The 22512-nt window shown below is 37.4% G+C and overlaps 3 protein-coding genes and 1 non-coding gene across 5 annotated transcripts; 3 read left to right on the top strand and 1 right to left on the bottom strand.

The window, feature by feature from the left end:
* The first annotated feature begins 4683 nt into the window (after nt 1-4683).
* Nucleotides 4684-5492, top strand: LOC112173261 (auxin-responsive protein SAUR71). Its single transcript, XM_024310858.2, has one exon. It carries the CDS (start codon nt 4793-4795, stop codon nt 5291-5293), a length of 501 nt encoding a protein of 166 aa, XP_024166626.1. The 5' UTR covers nt 4684-4792; the 3' UTR covers nt 5294-5492.
* Nucleotides 5493-9874: 4382 nt separating this feature from the next.
* LOC112172189 lies at nt 9875-11525 on the top strand. Of its 2 annotated transcripts, none has more exons than XM_024309432.2 (4): nt 9875-10035; nt 10197-10340; nt 10419-10677; nt 11019-11525. In XM_024309432.2, the coding sequence occupies exons 1-4, from the start codon at nt 9973-9975 to the stop codon at nt 11363-11365; spliced, it is 813 nt and encodes a 270-aa protein (XP_024165200.1). In that variant the 5' UTR covers nt 9875-9972; the 3' UTR covers nt 11366-11525. The 2 variants fall into 2 exon arrangements, with proteins under 2 accessions (XP_024165200.1, XP_024165201.1); XM_024309433.2 differs by lacking the exon at nt 11019-11525 and adding an exon at nt 10793-11003.
* A 241-nt stretch (nt 11526-11766) lies between these two features.
* Nucleotides 11767-11889, bottom strand: LOC112174936. Its single transcript, XR_002926246.1, has one exon. It is a non-coding gene; the product is annotated as a small nucleolar RNA snoR77 (small nucleolar RNA).
* A 1665-nt stretch (nt 11890-13554) lies between these two features.
* On the top strand, nt 13555-22490 carry LOC112170538 (L-arabinokinase). Its single transcript, XM_024307864.2, has 29 exons — nt 13555-14011; nt 14104-14211; nt 14300-14368; nt 14449-14532; nt 14653-14729; nt 14869-14935; nt 15179-15236; nt 15353-15420; nt 15506-15568; nt 15789-15842; nt 15934-16036; nt 16117-16226; nt 16587-16706; nt 16793-16849; nt 17138-17313; nt 17390-17558; nt 18045-18128; nt 18705-18830; nt 19025-19155; nt 19226-19307; nt 19440-19527; nt 19997-20040; nt 20128-20223; nt 20352-20428; nt 20985-21185; nt 21269-21434; nt 21662-21733; nt 21894-22097; nt 22212-22490. Exons 1-29 carry the CDS (start codon nt 13904-13906, stop codon nt 22329-22331), a joined length of 2982 nt encoding a protein of 993 aa, XP_024163632.1. The 5' UTR covers nt 13555-13903; the 3' UTR covers nt 22332-22490.
* The last annotated feature ends 22 nt before the right edge of the window (nt 22491-22512 follow it).

Below are 22512 nucleotides of genomic sequence, written 5' to 3'. Positions count from 1 at the left end.
AATGGGGTGCCTTAAGAAGTGGGTGACTAACATTGCCTTGTATCTATTGGGTTATGTCATCCACAAAAGGCCACTGTGTGTAATTGTCTAGTGCTCCAAGGAGACCAGACATGGTAAAAGCAAATCGCAGCATGCAGCTTCCTAGTTATAGCTAGCTGCAGTCTTCCTAGTCGACCTTGCTTTAAAAAGAAGGCTCAGATGGCCCTTCTTTTTTCGTAAAGATATATTTCTGGTGTGTGACCATTCGTGTCGATCTAGTGCTCCAATATAAAATGATACCTAACTGGCTAACTCATCGCCAAAGTCTCCAGTGATAAGTGATGGAGGAGCCATTTAGAAGAATATTCTACTGGAAGATCCTAGTGCACGGTGAATATTAGAAATATTATCCTGGAGTCATTGTGCAGTAGTAAAAGGGGTGTAACGACAATGCAAGAAGGCTTCATTGGAGCTGCTCAACAAGGTCCGTGTTATATATGGCTCATTAAAAAGATGTCACATTCAGTGTATAGAGAGTTAATGTTTTACACCATAGCAAGTGCAATAAGCCTTACGTGACACTCTAAAAAAGACCGGTTTTCATTGGTGTTAAGATTAAGATTAGAGTCTCGATGAAATTCCGAGGCCAAAACAAGTCCTTAAACAGAACGGAAGCAATTCTTTCAACTTTTGAAGTATTGGGCTCTTGTTTCTGAAACAACACATACAAACTTTGGCGAGACACTGACAATTGGAATTGGATTTTCATATGTTATGACTTATGAGGGAATGGTTAGAGTCCCGATGAAACTGAACACAAATTCTTACAATCGCGGGTGAAAAGTAATTCTTTTTTATTTTATCTAGTTAAAGTCCTTACCTAGGTCATTAACTGGACTTTTACTTCCACTACGCTTGCTAGCATGCAGTAGCAAGTGAAAGGCCAACCCCCGCAATCATACTCCCAATTACAAATGAATTGGAGAGCTGAACAGCAACCTACAAGCTAATTGATGTTGTTAAAACCTTCAAGTCTTTAATTGATCTAAAGTGCAGCCCAACCTAAACTTATGGGCCGTATCATATAGATCTCTCAAGGCTTCTTTTTCCATTTTGATAAGGTTTAATTTCCAGGAGGCATGCAGTAGGATCAGAGACCAGGACAGAGATCCATGGTCATTGCCAAATGTCGTTGAACTATTCGAAGAACCAAGTTCCCGTAAGGCAGAACCAACCGAAAGTATGGAGGAGGCTCTCGGTTAGGGTTTTTATATATTATACAAACCGAAAGTCGTGAACCTTTCCAAGGCTTAACTTGCTGGATTTCTTCTTGATAATCACGTACAGTACTCGCAACCAGGTACAAGTACAAGCAGTGATATGAAATTAAGCAGCAGAATGCGAATATATATATATATATATATATATATATAATTAACTGGAGCTAGAGCTAGAGATCCATTCATGTGAAGCACGAAGCACGGACCCTATCAGAGGGATCGAGCATCGATGAGCCTTGCATGTGCCTGGAACTGCGCATGCATTAATTAATTGAACAATGAGCAACTCGATCAGTGCTTCTGTTTCTGAGTTCTGAGTGTTCTGAGGCAGAGAAGCTCTGAAGCTAGCTGCAGTTATTGAAGTTGAAGATGATAGTTCAACCCAAGTTAATAATTTCAGTAATCGGTTTCTTATCCATCTATAATAATCAAACAACGATAAGTACAAGAGCTTTCGAAGTATCTCCTATATATTTCGTATTTGTCCACCACTAAGGATCGATCCCATTCAATTCTTATCGGGAAATACCGGTGAAAAAATGTTTAAAATAGGGCATATCGTAGGCATATCGTCAAAGAAAGGAAAAAATGTGTTCAAAAAATTAGGCAGTAAAAGTCATATTTTGCAGGAGATACACACAAAGCACGTTAATTCGTTAAACGCCATTATACCAACACTATGTATATGAAGTTAACAACTTCATTTGTAATAGAAGGTAATGAAGAAAATGAAAAAGAAAAAAAAATAAAACACACACACACACACACACACACATATATATATATATATATAGGTGCAACCTCTCACGTACACTATGCACTTCTGAAACAAACAAACCAAAGATTTGATTAAAGAGACAGCTCCAAAAGATGAAATTGTTAGAGATCATAAACTAATGAAAATTATATACGTCAGGCTAACAACTTATAAGTTAAGGGGAAGAGGGATCTTAATCATTATTCTAAAGGGTTTAAACATTCTTGGACAGTTGGAAAATGAGTTATTTATGTAAGTCAATATATTATGTGGCAGAAAGTTACGAAAGGAAGAAGAATATAATCAAAACCCTTTGTGAGAACACACATTTGCAGGTACATACAAAATAAAAAGACAGCTAATGGCAAGTTTATTATACAAGACAGCTAGCTATATTGATTAATTAGCCAGCTAGCTAGCTCAGTTCTTAATGGAATACAACGCAAATCGGGGGAGGATTTCCAATGAAATTAAAGTTCGTTTAATCATTTATCATTTGTGCGTTTAATCATTGGGTGGTGGATGCTATTATGGCTGGATGTATATGATTTATGGAGGTTTTTTTTTAAACTTTACCTCCTAACAAAAACAATTAACAAACGAATCTTATTTATTGGATTAAATTGTAAGAATTTGTTGATCGAGTACGTTCTTATTTGTTTCATACGTCACTATATTTGTCTTGATCCAACGCCCTAGCTAGCATTTGAATTTCATGCCCTCCTAATTGGATTCGAGTCTTTCGATCTCTACTAATTTTGATGAAGCTACATATGATGGTTGGTCTGCCAAACTTTCGAATGCACAACGTTGACCAATTAATGAAAGCTAGTATTTAGTTGTTCGTACACCGAAAGTGATAATTTTCTTATAAAATTCGTCAGTTGAAATTCGATAATAAAATGATATAGTGAGCAGCAGCAGATAAAGTAAATTAAATTAAAGAGTCGGTTTATACTTGAGATCAACGAGCCCCATAGTTCAAGTTTAGTTAGATTAAGACGGGACAATTGAGATCGAAGCTCAAGCCGTAAGCAATTGATTTTAGAAAGCAACATTCTTTTTAACTCTTTAATAATACGAACTGGTCAGACAGCCATGTTTGATAATTAGTTCAGAACTCAGATCGTTAATGCGGATCACGTTATAGTTGCAATTTAAATGTAATTACTAATCATCATCTGTTTTTAATGATGCTCGGAGTCAAATTTCATGTACATGCTTCTACTATAACATATGCTTGTGTACTTCAATGACGCAACTTTGCTTCAACGTGCAGTAATAATTGATAGGGTTATTATCACAAATGTTACCTGAACTATACCTCAATCTTATCGATGGTACCCGAACTTCAATTTTGATCACAACTAGTACCCGAACTTTTCGATTTTATTTTAAATGGTACCTAGAGCCACCTCAGGTCAATATTCTAACTAAAAACGGCATATGAGGCGATCATAGTGATGATTTTTGATGATTTCAAGGGTTGCGATCATATATAGTGATGATTTTTTGGTAATAGACTTGCCTTGAACTTGAATTTATTTATTTTTTATTTGGCTTTTTTGGCTTGAATAGTGACCGAAGGTGGCCTTAGGTACAATTTAAAATGAAGTTGAATAGTTCGGGTACTGGTTGTGATCAAAATTGAAGTTCAGGTACCATCGATAAAATAGAGGATAAGTTCAGGTACCATTTGTGATAATAACCCTAATTGATAAGTTAAACCCGCCATTAATCAATCGTGTAGGTCATTATGTAAGAGAAAATCAGATAACCCTAGCTACTTTCAAATAGAATCACCCTCGAGTTATTTAGGTGAAGATTTAGAATCATTACCCTACTTTCAATGTTTAGTAGTTTACCAACAAGAGAATGGTTATGTAGTGGACTTGCAAATTGATGATTGTTCAAATGGTATAATCGTTAGGCAAAAATCTAGAATCATTTACTCTATTTTGAGTTTTTAATATAGTAATATGGAGCGTACTTTATGACAATTTTACATCACAGCTCAAACCGTATAAGTGTATATATAGTAGGTGAAAATTTACGATTCATATTCTCCTTTGAATTTTTAGTATATCCCAACATGAGGATGGTTCTAGAGCGGACTTTGCCGACTTGAAAACTTAATGCACCGTTCAAACGTCGTCTGCATTTTACCCGAGTCCTAAGGTCCGCTCCTCGTCTGGGTGTCTGTCATTAACAGAGAAAGAAAGAAAGATAAAGCTTAATTCCGTGAACGAACAATAGCATTACCTTCTCTTTCATTGGTCCTCCAGATGAAAATTCCCGTGAGGTTTTCTGAGAGAGTCGATGCCTCTAAAATACCTCAATTCAAGAAGTGGTTAAATGCTACAGTTGAATTGTACGAGGTCCCGTGAGTGTTAGTACCAGTCTGATTCACAAATCATAATCAGTGCTGGTTTGGTTTTAAGCAGTAAAGGCTGTAAAGCTTTGAAAATCAAGGACAAAGAGAGGTGAGATATTTAAGATTTAACTGATGCACAGGTCTGTATCAGTCCCGAGACTAGTTGATGAAAATAACAAACCTTATGATGGGTTAGTCCTAATTTATAAATACAAAAAGGGGACCATGAATATGAAATTATATATTATAGGAAAATGTACATAAAACAATTCATATTTCCAGAGGCCAACCACTATAAATTGAAAGCACCCATCTTAGATAGGCAAACACTCAAACAGAAGCAATTTACAAGGCACAAGGTTACATACACGGATTAGCTTACATTCACAATTTGCTTCAAGAATGAGCAACAGCACCACCATGGATGCAAAGAAGTCTAACAAGATCAGGGAGATTGTGAGGCTTCAACAGATTCTCAAAAAGTGGAGAAAGATCGCTAACTCGTCAAAAGCGAGCTCCAATACCATCAGCAGCAGCAACAAGAGCATCAAGTTTCTGAAAAGAACACTTTCTCTATCAGATAAAACAGGCAGTACCTGTGAAGCTTCTAACAATGCTCATGTCCCCAAAGGCTACCTTGCTGTTTGTGTTGGAGAAGAGCTCAAGAGATTCGTCATTCCAACAGATTATCTTGGCCGTCCTGCTTTTCAGTTTCTGCTGAGAGAAGCTGAGGAGGAGTTCGGGTTTCAACAGACCGGCGTTCTGAGGATTCCATGTGAGGTTTCTGTGTTCGAAGAGCTTCTGAAGATGGTGGAGGAAGATAGGGATAGATTCTTCATGCAAGGATGCTATTCAGAAAGCCAGCTCAACTTTTACCACCCAGAAAGCCCAATGTGCAGATAATAGTTTGAATTTTTCTTTTCGGTACTACTCATTTAGATCTCTTCTTCAGATGAGAAGGAGAAGTATTTTTACGTTGAGTATGTAATGTGTATATCAATCTGATGCATTTTATCAGGCATCCAATCCAATATCTTAATCTGTGGAAACTAAATTTCTATTCCAACATCTTATAGTCAATCAACAAACAAGCATTTTCATCCCAGAACTACCGCATATAATGACTAGCCCGAAAACCAATTTCATTGATGAGTCGAATGTTAATGGGGGTAGGAGAAAATAAAATGGAATACTCATATCAGTAATGTTCTCCAAATATTGAGCATGTTATGTATTGAGATTTGAGACACTAAATGTCGATCATAAATGACTCAAACAATATCTACGTATTGAGATTTGAGACACTAAATGTCGATCATAAACGACTTAAACAATATCTACTTCATCAGATTGGTAGTTTTTTTTTTTTTTTGACTTTGTCAAGAGGAACCCAAAAACTTCCTAGGCCCAAAATAAACCCCGGCGCATGTGAAATGCTCCAACTGTGCATTGCAGTACAGTGCCTGACCACTTTGACGGGTTCGAACCTAGGTTGGGGAGCACACCCAACTAGACAAGAACCACTAGGCCACTTGCAGTGGTTTCATCAGATTGGTAGTTTAACAAACGTAACATATTAAAATACTGCATTTTTCCCGGCATCCAATCCGAAGACTCAAAGTGATAGATTACCAGTTCTGATACCAGCACATACTCGGTTAACCAGTTTCATTGGAGGTAGATGTCGATAGGGTAGGATAAAAGCAATTAATGTACCCGTTTTATCATCCCAATATGAGTCTTTCACATGTCTGCAGAACAACTTACAATAAAAGAAATCAGGGATGAAGTAAATCCCACCCTAGGAAAATTTCATCACTTCCCACTATTATGTAAGCATGTTTTCTGGAATCCAATCTAAATTATTCAATAGTCAATAAAGTGACAAGGCAGTGAACCAGTTTTCATTGATGAGGCAAATGGGGATGGGATGAGATGAACTCATGAGAGCAATTAATGTACATTTATCATCCCAATATGAAACTCTTCACATGTTTGCAGAGCCAGTTGCAATCAGAAAAACAATGGATGAATTAAATCCCAACATAAAGAAAATTAAAACTATTTTTTTTTTTCTAAATGAAAATGAAAGCTTGTTGAAAGGTATGTGAATCTAGAACCCAATAAAAACCATATAACTTCCAAAAGTTTCTCCACCAAGTGACCAAACCAGATGACAAATTTATGTACAAGAAATAAATGAAACATCTGTATTACTTTTTTTGAAAGGAACATCTGTATTACTTTTAAACTAATTCAGAAATGTAAATTTGAATACAGGGATTACTTCATGGAAAAGAAATGGTTCTTGGTCAACATTTCTCTGGGACAACAAAATGTTTAACCATATGTGTCAGGACAAGTTCATGTGCTTTGGAAAATGGTCATATGTAATATAAATTATAAGACAGCTAGATTTGGCAATCAGTACTGACTCGGTACAATTAGCACCTAATGCATTGTCCTATTCCAACAGCCATAAATTTTCAATACTTTCATTCCATGCAAATTTGTCGTCACCAAACCAGTATTTTGGATCATCTCCAACATAGCTGAAACCATCAAGCCATCATAAGCATAGAAACCCGCAGAGTACGCTATCCTATGTCTCTGATATAGAAAGTCCTAAAACAAATGTTTTTTTTTTTTTAATACGAGTCCTAAGCCAATATTCAATTTAAAGATATAACGTACGATTCATTATATTGCACCCATTTGCGGTTGAATAAGTAAAAACCTAAAATCAAATCACATTGGCAGATTTTCACAACCTCTCTTTGTTCATTCACATGCATCCTTCTGTGTCAAACTCCAGGAAGCCATTTGAATTTGGGAAAGCTAATGCAAGTTGAAGTTAAAATAATAAACAGTAAGATCCAATAAAATGAAGGATCACATGATGCATCAATGAAAATGACTGTCCAGTGTGCAAGTAGCACAAGCTTAATAGTAATCACATGAAATACAGTTTCAGTTTCATAATTCCTGGCAATTAGTTTTGGGAAAACCTGGTACTACAGTTGTAATGTTAATCAGTATCCATCAAACAGGATAAATCAAAATGTTGGATTTCTTACAAGAACATGAAGGTACATCAGAATCCTTAAAGATCCACCTTGTTATGAAATAAAATAAAAACCCATATCAAATCTGGATAGTGAATCTGGATCCATGTGTTAATCAACCAGCACTAACACCAAATCTTTGTGTCTCTCAAAGATTATAGTTTTGATTGCAATTTGCAATGTAATACTTGAAAGTACAGCTAGTACTTTGGATATTCATATGTGCCATTAAACAGGAGGTTTAGTTGTCATTTAATATTAAAATCTCTGTCATTGGGTTTATTTGAACCCAATAAACTACAAAGAAAACTGATTTGCTAATAAGAACATGATCTATCAATGTGATTACCAAAAGAAGCAGCTTCTACTGTTTGGATTATCTCAGTTCCTTTATGACACTAAAAACTAAACTAAAGCAAACAAAGAAATGAAAAGAAAAAGAGGCAAATTCCAGTGGATCCATAATTTGAAACAGACAAAAAAAATCTCGAAATCAACTTAGTATTAGTAAATGTGTATCACAGATTTATATTGCTGGGTTCAATTACTTACATTTACCTTGTTGAGAATTTAACCATCATACCAAATGAAATCCACTGGTTCAAATAAAAAACTAGCTGCAACCAAATGAAACTCAAACTTAGCTAGATTTGACTTCATTATGCTGCAGCATTTCAGATACTATATAAGATCAACTTGCACATATAAGTTTGGCACCAAGATGGACTCTAGATACTTCATGTGTACAAATATCGTTCTAATATTCATATAAGTACGTTTGGCACCAAGATGGAATCTTTTATATATACATTCTGCAACCAACAAATAATAGGCATTCAAGCATTCAACTTTTCATTAGGAAAATGAGGAGCCACTAAAATTACGTGGATAAATGGTTTTCCCATTTCATCAAAGAAATTACAATGTAGGGTAAAAAGAGAACCTGAAAAAGTGAACACAAAGCTGTTCAAGCTCAAAAAGACAACTCTTCACCATCATTGTAATTTGGGAATGTGACACATTTGAAGACCTTACACTTTGAACACAGCACATACCCAATCTGCACCAATAATTTCAACCATAAAAATGAAATGAAATCTTTCACTTCAATCTGTTTCGGGTGTGCGTAAAAATTGAAAATTGAAAATCACACTTACGGCTCTACAAGTTGGGCATCGCCGATAGGTCCTATTAGAGTCAGATTTCACATTGGTTTTCTGTCCTTTACAGAAATCACAGAGTAACCACCCTTTGCCATTGCAAGGCTCGCACAAAATTGCTGCAGAAGAAGAATCAACCTAACTGGACTAGTGTCTGTCAGATTTTAAACAGCATGTCGTTCTGGGCACTGATTGAAGCTCAGGAGTGGAATAAAATGAATGGAAATCAGTGTACCTCTGGTTCTTGCTTGATTGGTGAGCATTGAGCGAGCTTCGGAAAACGACTCGTCGTTGACGGTGGCAGTGGCATGGTCCGTAAAGAGCTGAGTTTCCAGGGGGAGATAGACATCATCATCATCGACGCCATTGGAGTACTGTAGGAATGAGTTCCTCAGAACAGAGCAGAGTGTCGCCTTCGTTATCCGATAACAGTTCCCTCCATATCTGTTTCCAAATTACGCAATTACCATCCAACTTTTGCAAATATTACCGGACTTGCCATTTCTCCTGGCAAACTTGTTTCTCTGGGAGGGATTTTCTTCGTGTTCTCTCTCTTCCGGAGCTCCTTGCGTTTTGTTTCCTAACCAATTTTGTTCATAGAATGGATATGATGAGGAATGTAGATGTTCATCGTGCTACTTTTTATAGTTAACTTATACAACGTACTATATGTATCGACAATCTAACAACATAACATGTCAGACTGTCTGACAAGATAAACAAATAACAGTTTTAATCTAATATTCATTACACTACTATCGAGAAACCTATTTTGTTCGAACGTAAGGCAATCCTTACGAGCTTTAACTTTTAGTATAAGCTATGGTTGCTAGTGATAGGTCTTAAGCTCATAGCTTAATTTCAACACATAAACGACTATACAAACTCATTATGTTTCTCTTTTTAAACCTTGAACTTCAAACTTTGAAACGAAGGTAAAAATGTACAATCTTTATCTTTCGGACTACTAGTTTGAAACAAATCTACAAGCTTACTAGTGTTTTGAGCAAAACTACAAATCAACCTCCATTCTCTTACCCTAATTTTTTCCTCGCATTCATCAACCTTGCTAGCATATTGTCATTTGCCAGCAATCAAACCGGGCCTTGTAAATTGGGCCCTAGTGAGAAGGATGACTCTAGTAGTTGGGCTACACAGCATTGGGCCTTGTCGGGATATTATGGGCGGGAGCGGGAAAGATGAAGAAACTTCCAGAGAACCACCGAGAACTTGCCCCTTTTCAAATCCCAAATACCAATCCCAATTATAAATCCCCAAATAATTAACACACGGTGCCAATTGCGAAGAAAGATTACCTGATTCTCTCTTGATTTAGGGTTTGGAGGCGAAGAAGAAGATGAAGCGGAAAGACCTCTCATTCGACGACATGTCGTCTCCGTCATCCAAGTCCCGGCGACTGGTACGCACTCCGCACTCGCTAATTTTTCACTCTCTTAGTCTCTTAGATTCAATTCTCTGCAATTTAGGGTTTATGGATATGGATTCTAATCGCATCTTTCCGTTTCGGGAAAGTTGTTATTTTCAATCGGCGATTTTCTAAATTTTGGTTGTGGAATTTAGGATGCTAACTTCATCGGAGCCGTGAACGGAGATGGAAGTAGTGCATTCCAGGTGCTTGATCAAACGCCACCACAGAATCGGCCTCTGAAGCGAAAAGAAGCGTTCGACGACTTGTCGCCTCATTTCTCTAAATCCAGGCGACTGGTAATACCCTAAACCCTAAATTGAATTCTTGTTACAGTTTTGGATGTGCAAGTTTTGATCATTGTTGTGGAATTGTAGGATGCTGATTTGTTTTCGACCATGGCGGAAGATCAGAGTGGTGGAATTGAGGCCTTGGAGCAAAGGCTAGCACAGGAACAGGCCTTGGCATGCCCCAGTGAGATGCAGAAAGGGGCTTTGCCGATGGAGCCGTTGGCATTGCCTGAGGAAAACGAGAAGGCTCTTGTGATTTACAACCCTGCGAATACGTTTTACAAGACTCCTGCTTCCAAGGATTTCTCTATCATTGTGAATTCGGACTTGATTCCGGGTTTAAGAGGTGAGACTCAGGATCTCTATATTGCTGTTAATGAGCTGATTTTGCTTCATATTGTGTTCATTTGGGAGCTTCAATTATACATTATTGATGATTTCGAAATGCTTAACTGCTACAGCTTAATATTTAGTGTCCCAGAAAAAAAACCAAAGAGAAGCGAACTTGATTTCTTGCAATTAGAATTAGCTCATGACATGTGCATTTGTGTGCGGTTAGAAACCAGAGAGTGACAAGAGTGAGTGCTTTGTTTGTTTCAAAGGAATATCACACCTTAATTCTAGTAGAAAGTGTTCTTTTCATGTTTGGTGATGATTGTAAAATGCTGATCAGTCTCTCTCCGGCAGACCATATCTTTACACAGGGAAGTTTAAAGTGGTCAAACCCAGTAGAGGCTGAGCAAAGTGACAGAGAAGATTCAAATGGCTGTTTGGCTATTGTTCCTTGGGTTGAATCTAATTGGCCTCCATCCTCAAGTTCAGAGACACAGGCAGCCGGTCTTTCGGAGCCAATGCAAGCTGAAGAAGTTGAAATGATGGACACAGATGATAACAGTTCTGATGGCTCTAAATCCTCTGAGTTAGGTGGTATGATGGATGGATCTTTTGAATTACAACGCTGGCAGCAACAGCAACAACTCCATTGTATGGAGCCACAGCTGCTCAATAACACTATCACCCCCATCACTTGGTAGCTAGTAGGCTAGTAGCAGCATGTTGAACTGCTTTTCCTGGTAGAAGTGTACTCGGAAGATTGTATTACCAGTTCCCCGGTTCATAATTAAGTTGTTAGTGTTCTTCAACATTTTGGAGGAGAATTTTGTTACACAGAGACTTTTACTTGTTCTGTTTTCAGAGCTCCCCTTGTCAGATTCGGTTACATTTGTCATGAATGGCTCTGAAATGTCATTGATTTTGCATGTATTGCAAAGCTAATAGAATCATATTCCAGAAAGAGAACTATGGGTCCAAGATCACAATTAAGTACAGCATGCAACCAAGAATGATCTGATAGATGATGAAAACGAAGCATTCTGCAAATTTGGACTCACCAAAGCAACTTTGTTTCAGATACCAAACCTTGTAAACAAGATAAAATGTACTAATGCTTACTAGACCAGCTTCAAAGAGTCATCTCAGCAAGTCTGAAGAGCAAAAGAACTTACTTTCCGAGCAGCTAAACACCTCCTTTGCCATTGTCATCGCAAAGGGGTTGCCTGAATTACCACTCGAATCAAACACTATTCGTTCATACAATTTGAAAACACCATACGTTTTCTTTTATTTGAAAATAGCAAACAAAAAACAAAAACCCAAAATCCAACAACAAAAGGCAAAACAATTGGGAGCAAAATGTATCAGCCTCGACAGGAAACCCCCCAGCATGAAAAGCCGGCGAATTTATGTGTGGAAAGGTTGAGAGATTGATATAGGGAAGCTGCATTCATCTCTATGGAACGGTGATAATAGCCAAAGAGTCAAACTCCAGCCCCATAAATCTCCTTGGATTTTCACCAAAACTCAAACAAAATACTACAAAACGAACATCAATCACTACAAGATCTGGGTTTGAGAAAGATGTCCCATCTCCATGATTCACAACAGGTGCCTGAGTCTCACAATCAGGAGGAGCCTTTTGTGGATCATGGAGAAGGGAGAGTTTTCTCGATGAGAAATTCGGCGGAGACGTAATAAAACCCTAGAATCAGTGATATGAGGAGGTCCACGAGTAGCTATATATAAAGAGATGAGACCACCCTAAAGGCTCTGTAGTCTGTTCTGGTCTTTGAAGGCCCGACCCAATTGATGATATTAGTTCCTCGGGAGGCCACATCTAAATAATAAGGGCCGGCCCACTGACATTCTTCCTTTTTCCTACATTGGGCTGAATTCGTGAATTTTTCTATTTTTTGGTTAACTGAATTCGTATATTTTGGATTTTGGACGGGAAAGACATCTCTGTCACTTAACTTGTGGATAACATGTTTTGGTTAGATTAGATAAGAGACTAAGAGTCTTGTTGTCAACTAGATTAGATAGGGTGTTTGACTACGTGACTCAACTCTACAGATAACTCAACTCTACAGATAAACAAGTCGAACGTTAGGGAGAAAATGAGTTGTTTGTTTATCCACTGTTCTGATATCTAAGTTAGTAATGAGACACAAATTTAAAAAAATAAGTGTCATTGGATATCAAATTTGAAAAAATAGGTTGAGTGATTCTCCTACTTCCGTTTCTTTGTGGAATAGGTTTATACCTCTACATTAATGCATTTGAATGAGAGTTTTGTCAAAAAAAAAAATAATAATAATAATAACGCATTTGAATGAGGGTAGAGGATTTGATTATTGGTGAGTTCTTAACCAGCTCTTACCATGACAAAATGGTTTGATAGTAATGTGTATAACCACTGCAAGTGGCCTAGTAATTCTTGTCTAGGTGCTATGTTCGAACCCCGACGCTGTCAAAGTGGCCAGGCACTGTGCTGTAATGCACAGTTGGAGCATTTCGCCGAAGAGGTTTATTTTGGGTTTAGGAAGCCTTTGGGTTCCCCTTGACAAAGTAAAAAAAAGATAGTAATGTGTAATGTGTATATTCTATTCTATGGTAAAGAAGAAAAACCATTTGAATGCAACCAACTGTGTAATGTATAAAGACTTAAAGAGCAAGAGAAAAGAAGAAGAGCTCAAGAATAATTGTTTTGAGTTGATGTTGAAATCCTCTTGGAATATACTCGTATGAATGCTCTCGTTGGGATTCCTGCAAGAAAGAAAAAAAAGAAGAAAAAAAGGGTAAATTCAGACGATCCTTATCCAAAAAAGGGCCAACAAAGAAAAGCAGCGAATTTGTAGGGAACGAGCGAGTTTGAAATGGTAGGTAGGTGGGTAAATCATCCCTAATCAGTCCGTTGAGTTGACGTGGCAGTGACGTGTTGCTAACTCAACTGGAGCTGACCCACTTGAACCAGAAAAGAGAAGAAGAGGAAGAAGAAGAAGAAGAAGATAAAGATCAAGTTGGCCCGAAGATCCCGATAACATCGGAACCGTGTTTATCCTCTCAATTCAATTCAATTCAATCCCACTCCGTATCTTGATTTTGATTCTCCATTGACGCATGCATTTGGGGAGTTAATAAATAAATTACAATTACGGTGCCTCATCTATATTTGGAACCCAGTCACGGCAGTCGCTCTTTGATCACATTCTTTTCTTACTACGTCAAACGGAGCTATGAGGATTGAGGAAGAGGCCGACGGAGTCTCCGCGTCCAGGAACCACCTCGTCTTCGCTTACTACGTCACCGGCCACGGCTTCGGCCACGCCACTCGCGTCGTCGAGGTTCCGATTCTCTCTCAATTTCTCTTCTTCAATTTCTTTTCACTCTAAATTGCCTCAATTGCTTGCTGATCACATATGATATGATATTGTAGGTGGTGCGTCACCTGATTCTCGCCGGTCATGACGTCCACGTGGTCACCGGAGCTCCGGACTTTGTTTTCACGTCGGAGGTACAGTCGCCTCGACTCTTCATTCGCAAGGTGAGATTTTCGGAGTCGAATCCATCAAGTTAATTTGGAGAATAGTGCAATGCTAGTTTCGTTATTTGTGTTGAATGGTCGAATTTAGGTGCTGCTGGACTGTGGAGCGGTTCAGGCGGATGCCTTAACAGTGGATCGCCTTGCATCTTTGGAGAAGGTATACAAAGTTTGAGCCTTTGGATGGATAGAGATCATAGCAATAATTATGTTTGTGTTGTTTTGTCTTGGTTGTGTTAGTATTCCGAGACGGCTGTGGTGCCAAGGGAGTCTATATTGAAAACTGAAGTAGAGTGGCTGACCTCCATCAAAGCTGACCTGGTGGTAAGCAAATGCTTCCTTTGCTGTTTGTTATTAGGCTTAAGATTGAATCAACGGAGCTTGTAATTATGTTCATACTTTGGTGAATGTTGAATCAAGTTTTTTGCAATTGTGCAAGAACAGGTCTCGGATGTTGTTCCAGTTGCGTGCCGAGCTGCAGCTGATGCTGGAATTCGCTCCGTCTGTGTCACTAACTTTAGGTAATTGTCAATGCCAGCATTCTCTTTACTCAAACTCTTGTAGATTTCAAATGTGAATGCATATTATGAAGTGATGTTCGTGACCCATTTTGTGAGTTGTACAATCATTTTAAATTTTTGAAAACTTTTCTCTGTACAGCTGGGACTTCATCTATGCAGAATATGTCATGGCAGCCGGAAGTCATCATCGTTCAATAGTTTGGCAGGTGATCTGTCATGTTCTTCACATTGAATCATGCACTTTTAGTTTTTATAATTTGTCAGTCATCTTCTGCTTACATCCTTAATTTGATATTATCTGTCCCATATCTCTATATATCACCTATAGGTTGTGAATCATACTGATGAAAGTTATTGGGTTGTTTTCTCATGCTATTGATTTGATATCATACTGGTTGCATCCTCAAATCTGATATTTTCTGTGGTAACTTTCTTTGTGTTGAATATAGATAGCAGAAGATTATTCTCACTGTGAGTTCCTGATCCGCCTCCCAGGATACTGCCCAAGTATGTGGTTTTTGTTCAACCCTAAAGACAGTGGCTTTCCTGTCTTTATTACCTTTCTCTCTTTGGCTATAGGGTTTACTAAGGATTTTTCTTATGTTTTATTTTTATGTTTGCAGTGCCTGCATTCCGTGATGTAATTGACGTACCTTTAGTTGTGAGGAGGTTGCACAGATCCCGCAAAGAGGTTTTAGTCCCAGAATCTTTCATAAAGTCTTTCAATTGCTCAATTGAGTTGAGTGTATAGTTGCTCACTGTTTTCCTGGATATAGGTGAGAAAGGAACTAGGAATTGAAGAAGATGCCAAATTAGTCATTCTCAACTTTGGTGGACAGGTATACCATGGATGGCTTAGCTACTAAATTGTACATTCTAGTTATACAATCATTGAAGTCTTGTATTTGATTGCACAGACACTACTTGGTGAATTTATACTGTTCAATATATAATACTAATCTTACTTTGCCTTAGTATACCGATATGATTTACCACTTTGTGAATTAACTTCCATATTTTACTAATTGTAGTTTGTATACTTGTGTCTCTAATTTGCAGCCATCAGGCTGGAAGTTGAAAGAGGATTTTTTACCCCCTGGATGGCTTGGCCTGGTATGTTTTTATAACATATTTTCTACATGTTTTTTCTAACTAGAATTGCGTAAATAATCTTACTAAAAAACCTTTATTATTTTTTACTCAGGTTTGTGGTGCTTCTGACAGCCAGGAGCTTCCACCAAATTTTAGGAAGCTTGCAAAAGATGCTTATACACCTGATATTATAGCAGCATCTGATTGTATGCTGGGTAAGTTTGAGACTTTTAATGGTGGCTGAGCTACATTAAGTTGATAGAGATAAAATTTATTCGAGTTCCTGCTATTTCAGGAAAAATTGGATACGGCACTGTGAGTGAAGCCCTTGCATTCAAGTTGCCATTTGTCTTTGTACGCAGAGATTATTTCAATGAAGAACCTTTTTTGAGAAATATGCTTGAGGTACGTTTCATCTATTTGTTAAGCAACAAAATCTTCCTCTCCCCCATTTTTCTGAAATTTACTGGGAACTTCACGCACATAGACAAATATCATTTACCCTCTCTTTCGCTCAATTTCTGTGAGTAATTCTCTCTAGTGTTGACATTTTCAATCATTAGTTTGAGTAATTTAAATTATGTAATTAAAGATATAAGGTAGTTTATATTTTGGGGAAGTGACCTAAAGGCAGGTTTGGCTTTCTAATAGTCAGATACCTTTTCTATTTCTTCATCTGTGTCTGTTCATTGTCATCATTCTTTTTGCCTCTCTCTTTAACATTCTGGTCAAACATTTGATGATTATTGGGAATTTATTTAACAGCATTATCAATCTGGCGTTGAGATGATTAGGAGAGATTTGCTCACTGGTCATTGGAGACCTTACCTTGAGCGTGCAATCAGTTTAAAACCTTGCTATGAAGGAGGCATCAATGGTGGTGAGGTACCTTCTTCGTTGCTACACACCAGTAATTAGTTATACAACTTAGTTTAGCATCTGTGTAGTAATATGAAAATTTGAAATTGTAGGTGGCAGCTCAGGTCCTTCAAGAAACAGCTATTGGGAAAAACTGGGCATCAGATAAGGTAATTCAAATGTGTCAAATTTCATTGCTAATTTGAAGGCGGAAAAAAAAATTCTAATAGTAGATGTCTGAAACATCAGTACCAAACAGTTTTGTTATAATTAACTTCGGGCTGTAGCTGTGACTGGTTTATTTACACCCTAATGAAAAACAAAAATAAAGGAACAAAATTAGCACTATACTATGGCACAATTCCACGGTATTTGAATTAATAGGAAAATTGTGCAAAAAAAAAAAAGGGAATGAAATTGATATATTCTGATTACACTCTTCTGTTGCTGAAATGTAGCTTAGTGGGGCAAGAAGGTTGCGTGATGCTATCATTCTTGGGTATCAACTTCAAAGGGTCCCTGGACGAGATATGGCCATTCCTGAATGGTATGCAAATGCTGAAACTGAACTTCGAATTGGATCACCAACTTGTCAAATGAGTGAGAATGACGAGCAGAGCTCCCTGATGAACTCGTATGCATCTTCTATTAGTGTGCTTTTGTAAAAATTAACTGGATATTTCTTTAATAGCAACCAATTTTTATATTAGATGCATTGAAGACTTTGAGATTCTTCATGGAGATCTTCAAGGTCTTTCCGATACAATGACTTTTTTGAAGAGCTTGGCAGAACTAGATTCTGCATATGAATCTGAAAAAGCTACTGAGAAGCGGCAGATAAGAGAGCGGAAGGCTGCAGCCGGACTCTTCAATTGGGAGGTCTCTCTTATTTCAACTCAAGCTCATAGGTTTATTCATAGTCTTATTTTCACCATATCAGCAAATGTCTACAAAGGATGCAGATGACTCAGTAACTTTTCTTAGTTATTTTCATGTGGTGATCTGTTTATTATGCATTTTCCGTGACGTGATGGGTGTATCTGCATTTTGTATTATATTTTGGTCTATAAATGACTATTTAAGGTCAAGTTATCTGCTTGACAGTAGTGTTAAGTAAGCAATCTCAGTGGTTTAGTTTATTCTGATATGTTTTGCATATGGTATTATGTCAAACCTGCATTCTCCATGACCATGACACATAGGGTATTTGTTTGCGTTTTTTTAATTTCTTTTTAATAGAAATTCTAACAGCTCGGTTAGACAGAAAAATGTAACACTAGTATTGGTCTGTAATTAGCACTGTTAAATAGTCTTACTAATTTAGTTTATTCAGAGAATAATATTGTTTTTAATTTTTGGGTACAGGAAGAAATTTTTGTGGCAAGAGCACCTGGACGATTAGATGTAATGGGTGGGATTGCTGACTATTCAGGAAGCCTTGTCTTGCAGGTTCCATCTCTTTCTTTGATGGTTATTGGTTGTTCTATCTTCATAACCCTACTCTTACACATGTATGGATATCAATATAGAGATAATATAAATTATGTACTGTAATACCACAAAATGCTCTTTGGGTTGTCACAAGTGTTGTGAGGTATTTTCCTTCCTTTTCTTGCATGTTGGAGTGACATGGCAAAACAACTTTATACTTTCATTTTGGGGGCTAGGTTGAGGGTTTTGCATGGTGGAACTGGATAAACTCGAAATTGCTTCATTTTTGTTTTGGTCTGAAATGGAGTTATGGAGAAGGCATTTGAATAATGAATGGAAAGCTCCGTTGTGGCATTGGGTTAGACAAATTGGAAGCATGCAAAATATTGAAAAGAATAATAGAAATTTTTGAATAATGAAAACCTTAGTGTCAAAGTTACTCTTATGGAAAAAGGACTTTGTGGTACCTGATGTCATAATATTTCTGTGTCATTTGAAATAAATATGCCTTCCGTGATTGATATATGGTGAGCTGGAGCTGCTTTTGGTGTGGTCTTTCCTCCCTATTGTTTCATATGATTCTCTCTCTCACAGATGCCCATAAGAGAAGCTTGCCATGTTGCTGTACAGAGACATCAACCTAGTAAACACAGGCTCTGGAAGCATGCCCTGGCTCGGCAGGAAGCCAAAGGACAAAGCTCAACCCCTGTCTTGCAAATTGTATGTATAAGCATTGAGAATCAGTATTTCTTGAAGTCTTTCCTTAGACAGGAAGTGGGTTTTTTATGTTCATCTTTGGGGATTTAAAGAAAAAGGGTTAGCGTAGATGTAGTTTCTCCTGAACAGAACTTAAACTTAGTTCGTACTTTTCAGCCTAGTGGATGTTTACCATGTCAAGGTATTGTTTGCAACAGGTCTCGTATGGTTCAGAGTTGAGCAATCGTAGTCCTACTTTTGACATGGATCTATCTGATTTTATGGACGGAGATCATCCAATGTCATATGAGAAAGCAAAAATATATTTTTCACAAGATCCGTCTCAAAAGTAGGTTGCCTTCTTGGTTTAATTTGTTTGTATCTGTAATGTTATAATAATTACATGGTTTTAATTATAGGTGGGCAGCATATGTTGCGGGTGTCATTCTGGTTTTAATGACAGAACTAGGTGTACGCTTTAAGGAGAGCATTAGTTTGCTGGTAAGTGCCACTTGAATATGTCTCTACTCACTGCTACCGCAAGACTTGTGCTGTTATAGGGTTTACTGCTCTACTGTCTTTTATTTTCTTACAAATAGTTCTTTGACAGCATTGACGTGTCATAACATACAGGTATCCTCTTTAGTTCCGGAAGGCAAAGGTGTTTCTTCTTCTGCTTCGGTGGAGGTTGCTACAATGTCTGCTATAGCTGCTGCCCATGGTACATCTACGATTCAAATATTTGAGAGTTCAGCTTAATCTTCAAATTAATTTTCTTGGCTATTAAAAATATATTTATTTTGCTTCTGTAATAAGCTTATTGGTAATACTTGAAGGAAGATGAAATCATCTGTTAAATTAGACAAACCTAGTTTGGTTAATAAAATGAAAAGGCTTCATATTTGACTTTGATTCACATGATGACATACTCCTGGAAGTTTGTGTTAACTATCCAAAGCCCAAGAAAAATAAAGGCATGGCAGTTTTGAAAAATGAATGTGTAATTCTATTGCCGTTTTATTTATTCTGATATCACACTGATTTGTTAACTTCTTGTTTGATCTATTAGAAAGTTGTCAGATACTTTCAGTTTCTGTATAGTGAGGCTCAATAAAGTAACCAATAGAAAAAGAGCCATCTGGCCATTTGTGCAATAAGAAATGACTGAAGCCTTCTTGTTTACATTGTAGGATTAAGCATCAGTCCCAGAGATCTTGCTTTGCTTTGCCAGAAGGTTGCACCTTTAGCTAACTTGACGACATCCAAACCCTTTTCTTTGTCCATTTACTATGTCTAATTAATGTTCATTGCTCTTAAATAGGTGGAGAATCATATTGTTGGAGCTCCGTGTGGTGTGATGGACCAAATGACTTCTGCATGTGGTGAAGCCAACAAGCTTCTTGCAATGGTGTGCCAGGTAACCCATTGTCAATGCGGAAGATAGCAACTTTGCTGCAGCATTTTACATATTAAGAAATCATGTCAAACCTACTTGTTCCTGCATTTAAATATCAACAAATCATGTCAACTTTGCTTCTTGTACAGCCTGCTGAGGTACTTGGGCTTGTAGAAATTCCTGGCCATGTCCGATTTTGGGGAATCGATTCAGGCATAAGACACAGGTAGGAGTTCTGTAATTATGCCATGCTGTAGAGGTATTATTATTAAATCCAAATGGTGCTAATTTCTGTCCTGCAACAGTGCAACTTTGATTATGAGTGACTATTGTTTTTCTTTCTCCTATATAATGAATAGATGTGCAAAAATGATCACGTATACTTTACATCAGTATCCTATATAGTCTAGACACTCTAGACTAGTTCTTGCTTGTGTTAGGCTCAATAAGTTTCCTTGAAAATTTCACAAAGTTACAATTCAACGGTGAAACATCTAAATCTATGAAGAACGACTTTTTCATATTTTATCATTTGGTCCAAAAGGTGGCAAGGTTTTTAACCATTCATGAAGTCTACGTTAAAAGTGGTTGTATTTTAATATCCTTTCATATGACTTACTACACAAATTTTTTTGAAGAGTAAGTACTGAAGATCTTCTATCTCATTATCAAAATTATAGTAGTTTTAGAAGAACCTAGGAAACATAAAGATGATTTACTCATGTCCCTTAATAAAAAAAAAAAGATGATTTACTCATGTATGGCTTGTTCTTCTTGCATAGTGTTGGTGGTGCGGATTATGGATCTGTTAGAGTAGGTGCCTTTATGGGTCGGACGATCATAAAGTCTACAGCTTCTACGATTATGTCTCGATCATTGTCAAATGGAAATGGGATGAATCTTGACGAGTTAGAGGATGATGGTTTTGAACTGCCTAAAGCTGAAGCTTCATTAGATTATTTGTGCAACCTGTCACCTCATAGGTAAGTCCCTTTTACAGGGATTTAAAATATTGTATTGGTCCTATAAAGGTTTATTTATTCATTGACTTGTAACTTGAGTTCAGATACGATGCTCTTTATGTTAAGATACTTCCCGAGTCCATACTTGGTGAGGCTTTTCTGGAGAAGTATGCTGATCATGGTGACCCAGTTACAGTTATTGATCCAAAGTGTATGTATGGAGTGGGAGCACCTACTAGACATCCTATATATGAAAATTTCCGAGTTAAGGTTAGTAGTTGATTTGTTATTAGACATCTTATAAACAGTTTCTGCCATACATTGTCGGTGACGGTTTTCATTTTTGTTTTGGGCCAAGTGTAAGCATTGAATCACGAGCGCAAGTACAAATTGAAGAGGAATTGTCATAAGATGCTTATCTGTTTCTTGTTATTGTTACGAACTTACAATGGACAGGATCAGCTTACTTGTTTATTTCCTTGTTATTTGCCGTGTAGGCATTCAAAGCACTTCTAACATCTGCAAATTCAGATGATCAGCTTACGGCTCTTGGAGAGTTATTGTATCAGGTATGCACAAAGCAAGGACAAATCTAGGTCTACTTGTGGGCTGCGAAGTGTCCAACTTTTCTTAGATTGAAGTAAAATCAATCAAGCACTAGCTTTAATCATAATGCCCTTATTATTCAGTTGCAGAATCTAAAATGCTGAACATAATCTTCTCTTGCAGTGCCACTACAGCTACAGTGCCTGTGGACTTGGCTCCGATGGAACCAATAGGCTTGTACAGTTGGTGCAAGAGATGCAGCATAGTAAATCATCTAAATTAGATGGTGGGGCATTATATGGAGCAAAGATTACAGGTGGAGGTTCTGGCGGAACAGTTTGCGCGGTTGGCAGGAATTGCCTGAAGAGCAGCCAACAAATATTTGAGGTAATTCTCTCCGCAAAAGACTAACATTCCTTAAAAGATGGAAGTCAATTTTATTGGTAGAATGATTATCCATATTCAGTTGAATCACTGACCTTGATCATTTCGACTTTCCAGATTCAGCAGAGATACAAAGCTGCAACTGGGTATTTGCCATATATTTTTGAGGGCTCATCACCAGGTGCAGGCAAATTTGGGCATCTAAGAATCCGGCGCCGCTCTGTCAAGCTGAACTAGTAGTGGAAAGCAAACCAAAATATATATTATCTTCGAGAATTCGGTTAATTTTAAAAACCTCTGCAAGTACAACTCTCTAGTGGACTGTTGGCCTATTGGCAATATTGGTTCATAATAATAATCAAAGTCCAAAATTCATAAATAATTTCGTTTCTTGCAGTTTGCGTTGATTTTTCAAAAG

Source organism: Rosa chinensis, chromosome 6 (assembly GCF_002994745.2).
Source record: "Rosa chinensis cultivar Old Blush chromosome 6, RchiOBHm-V2, whole genome shotgun sequence".
In the NCBI taxonomy this organism is placed as follows: Eukaryota; Viridiplantae; Streptophyta; class Magnoliopsida; order Rosales; family Rosaceae; genus Rosa; species Rosa chinensis.
Note: the sequence above shows the minus strand (reverse complement) of the source record. Positions and strands in the feature narration are given on the sequence as shown.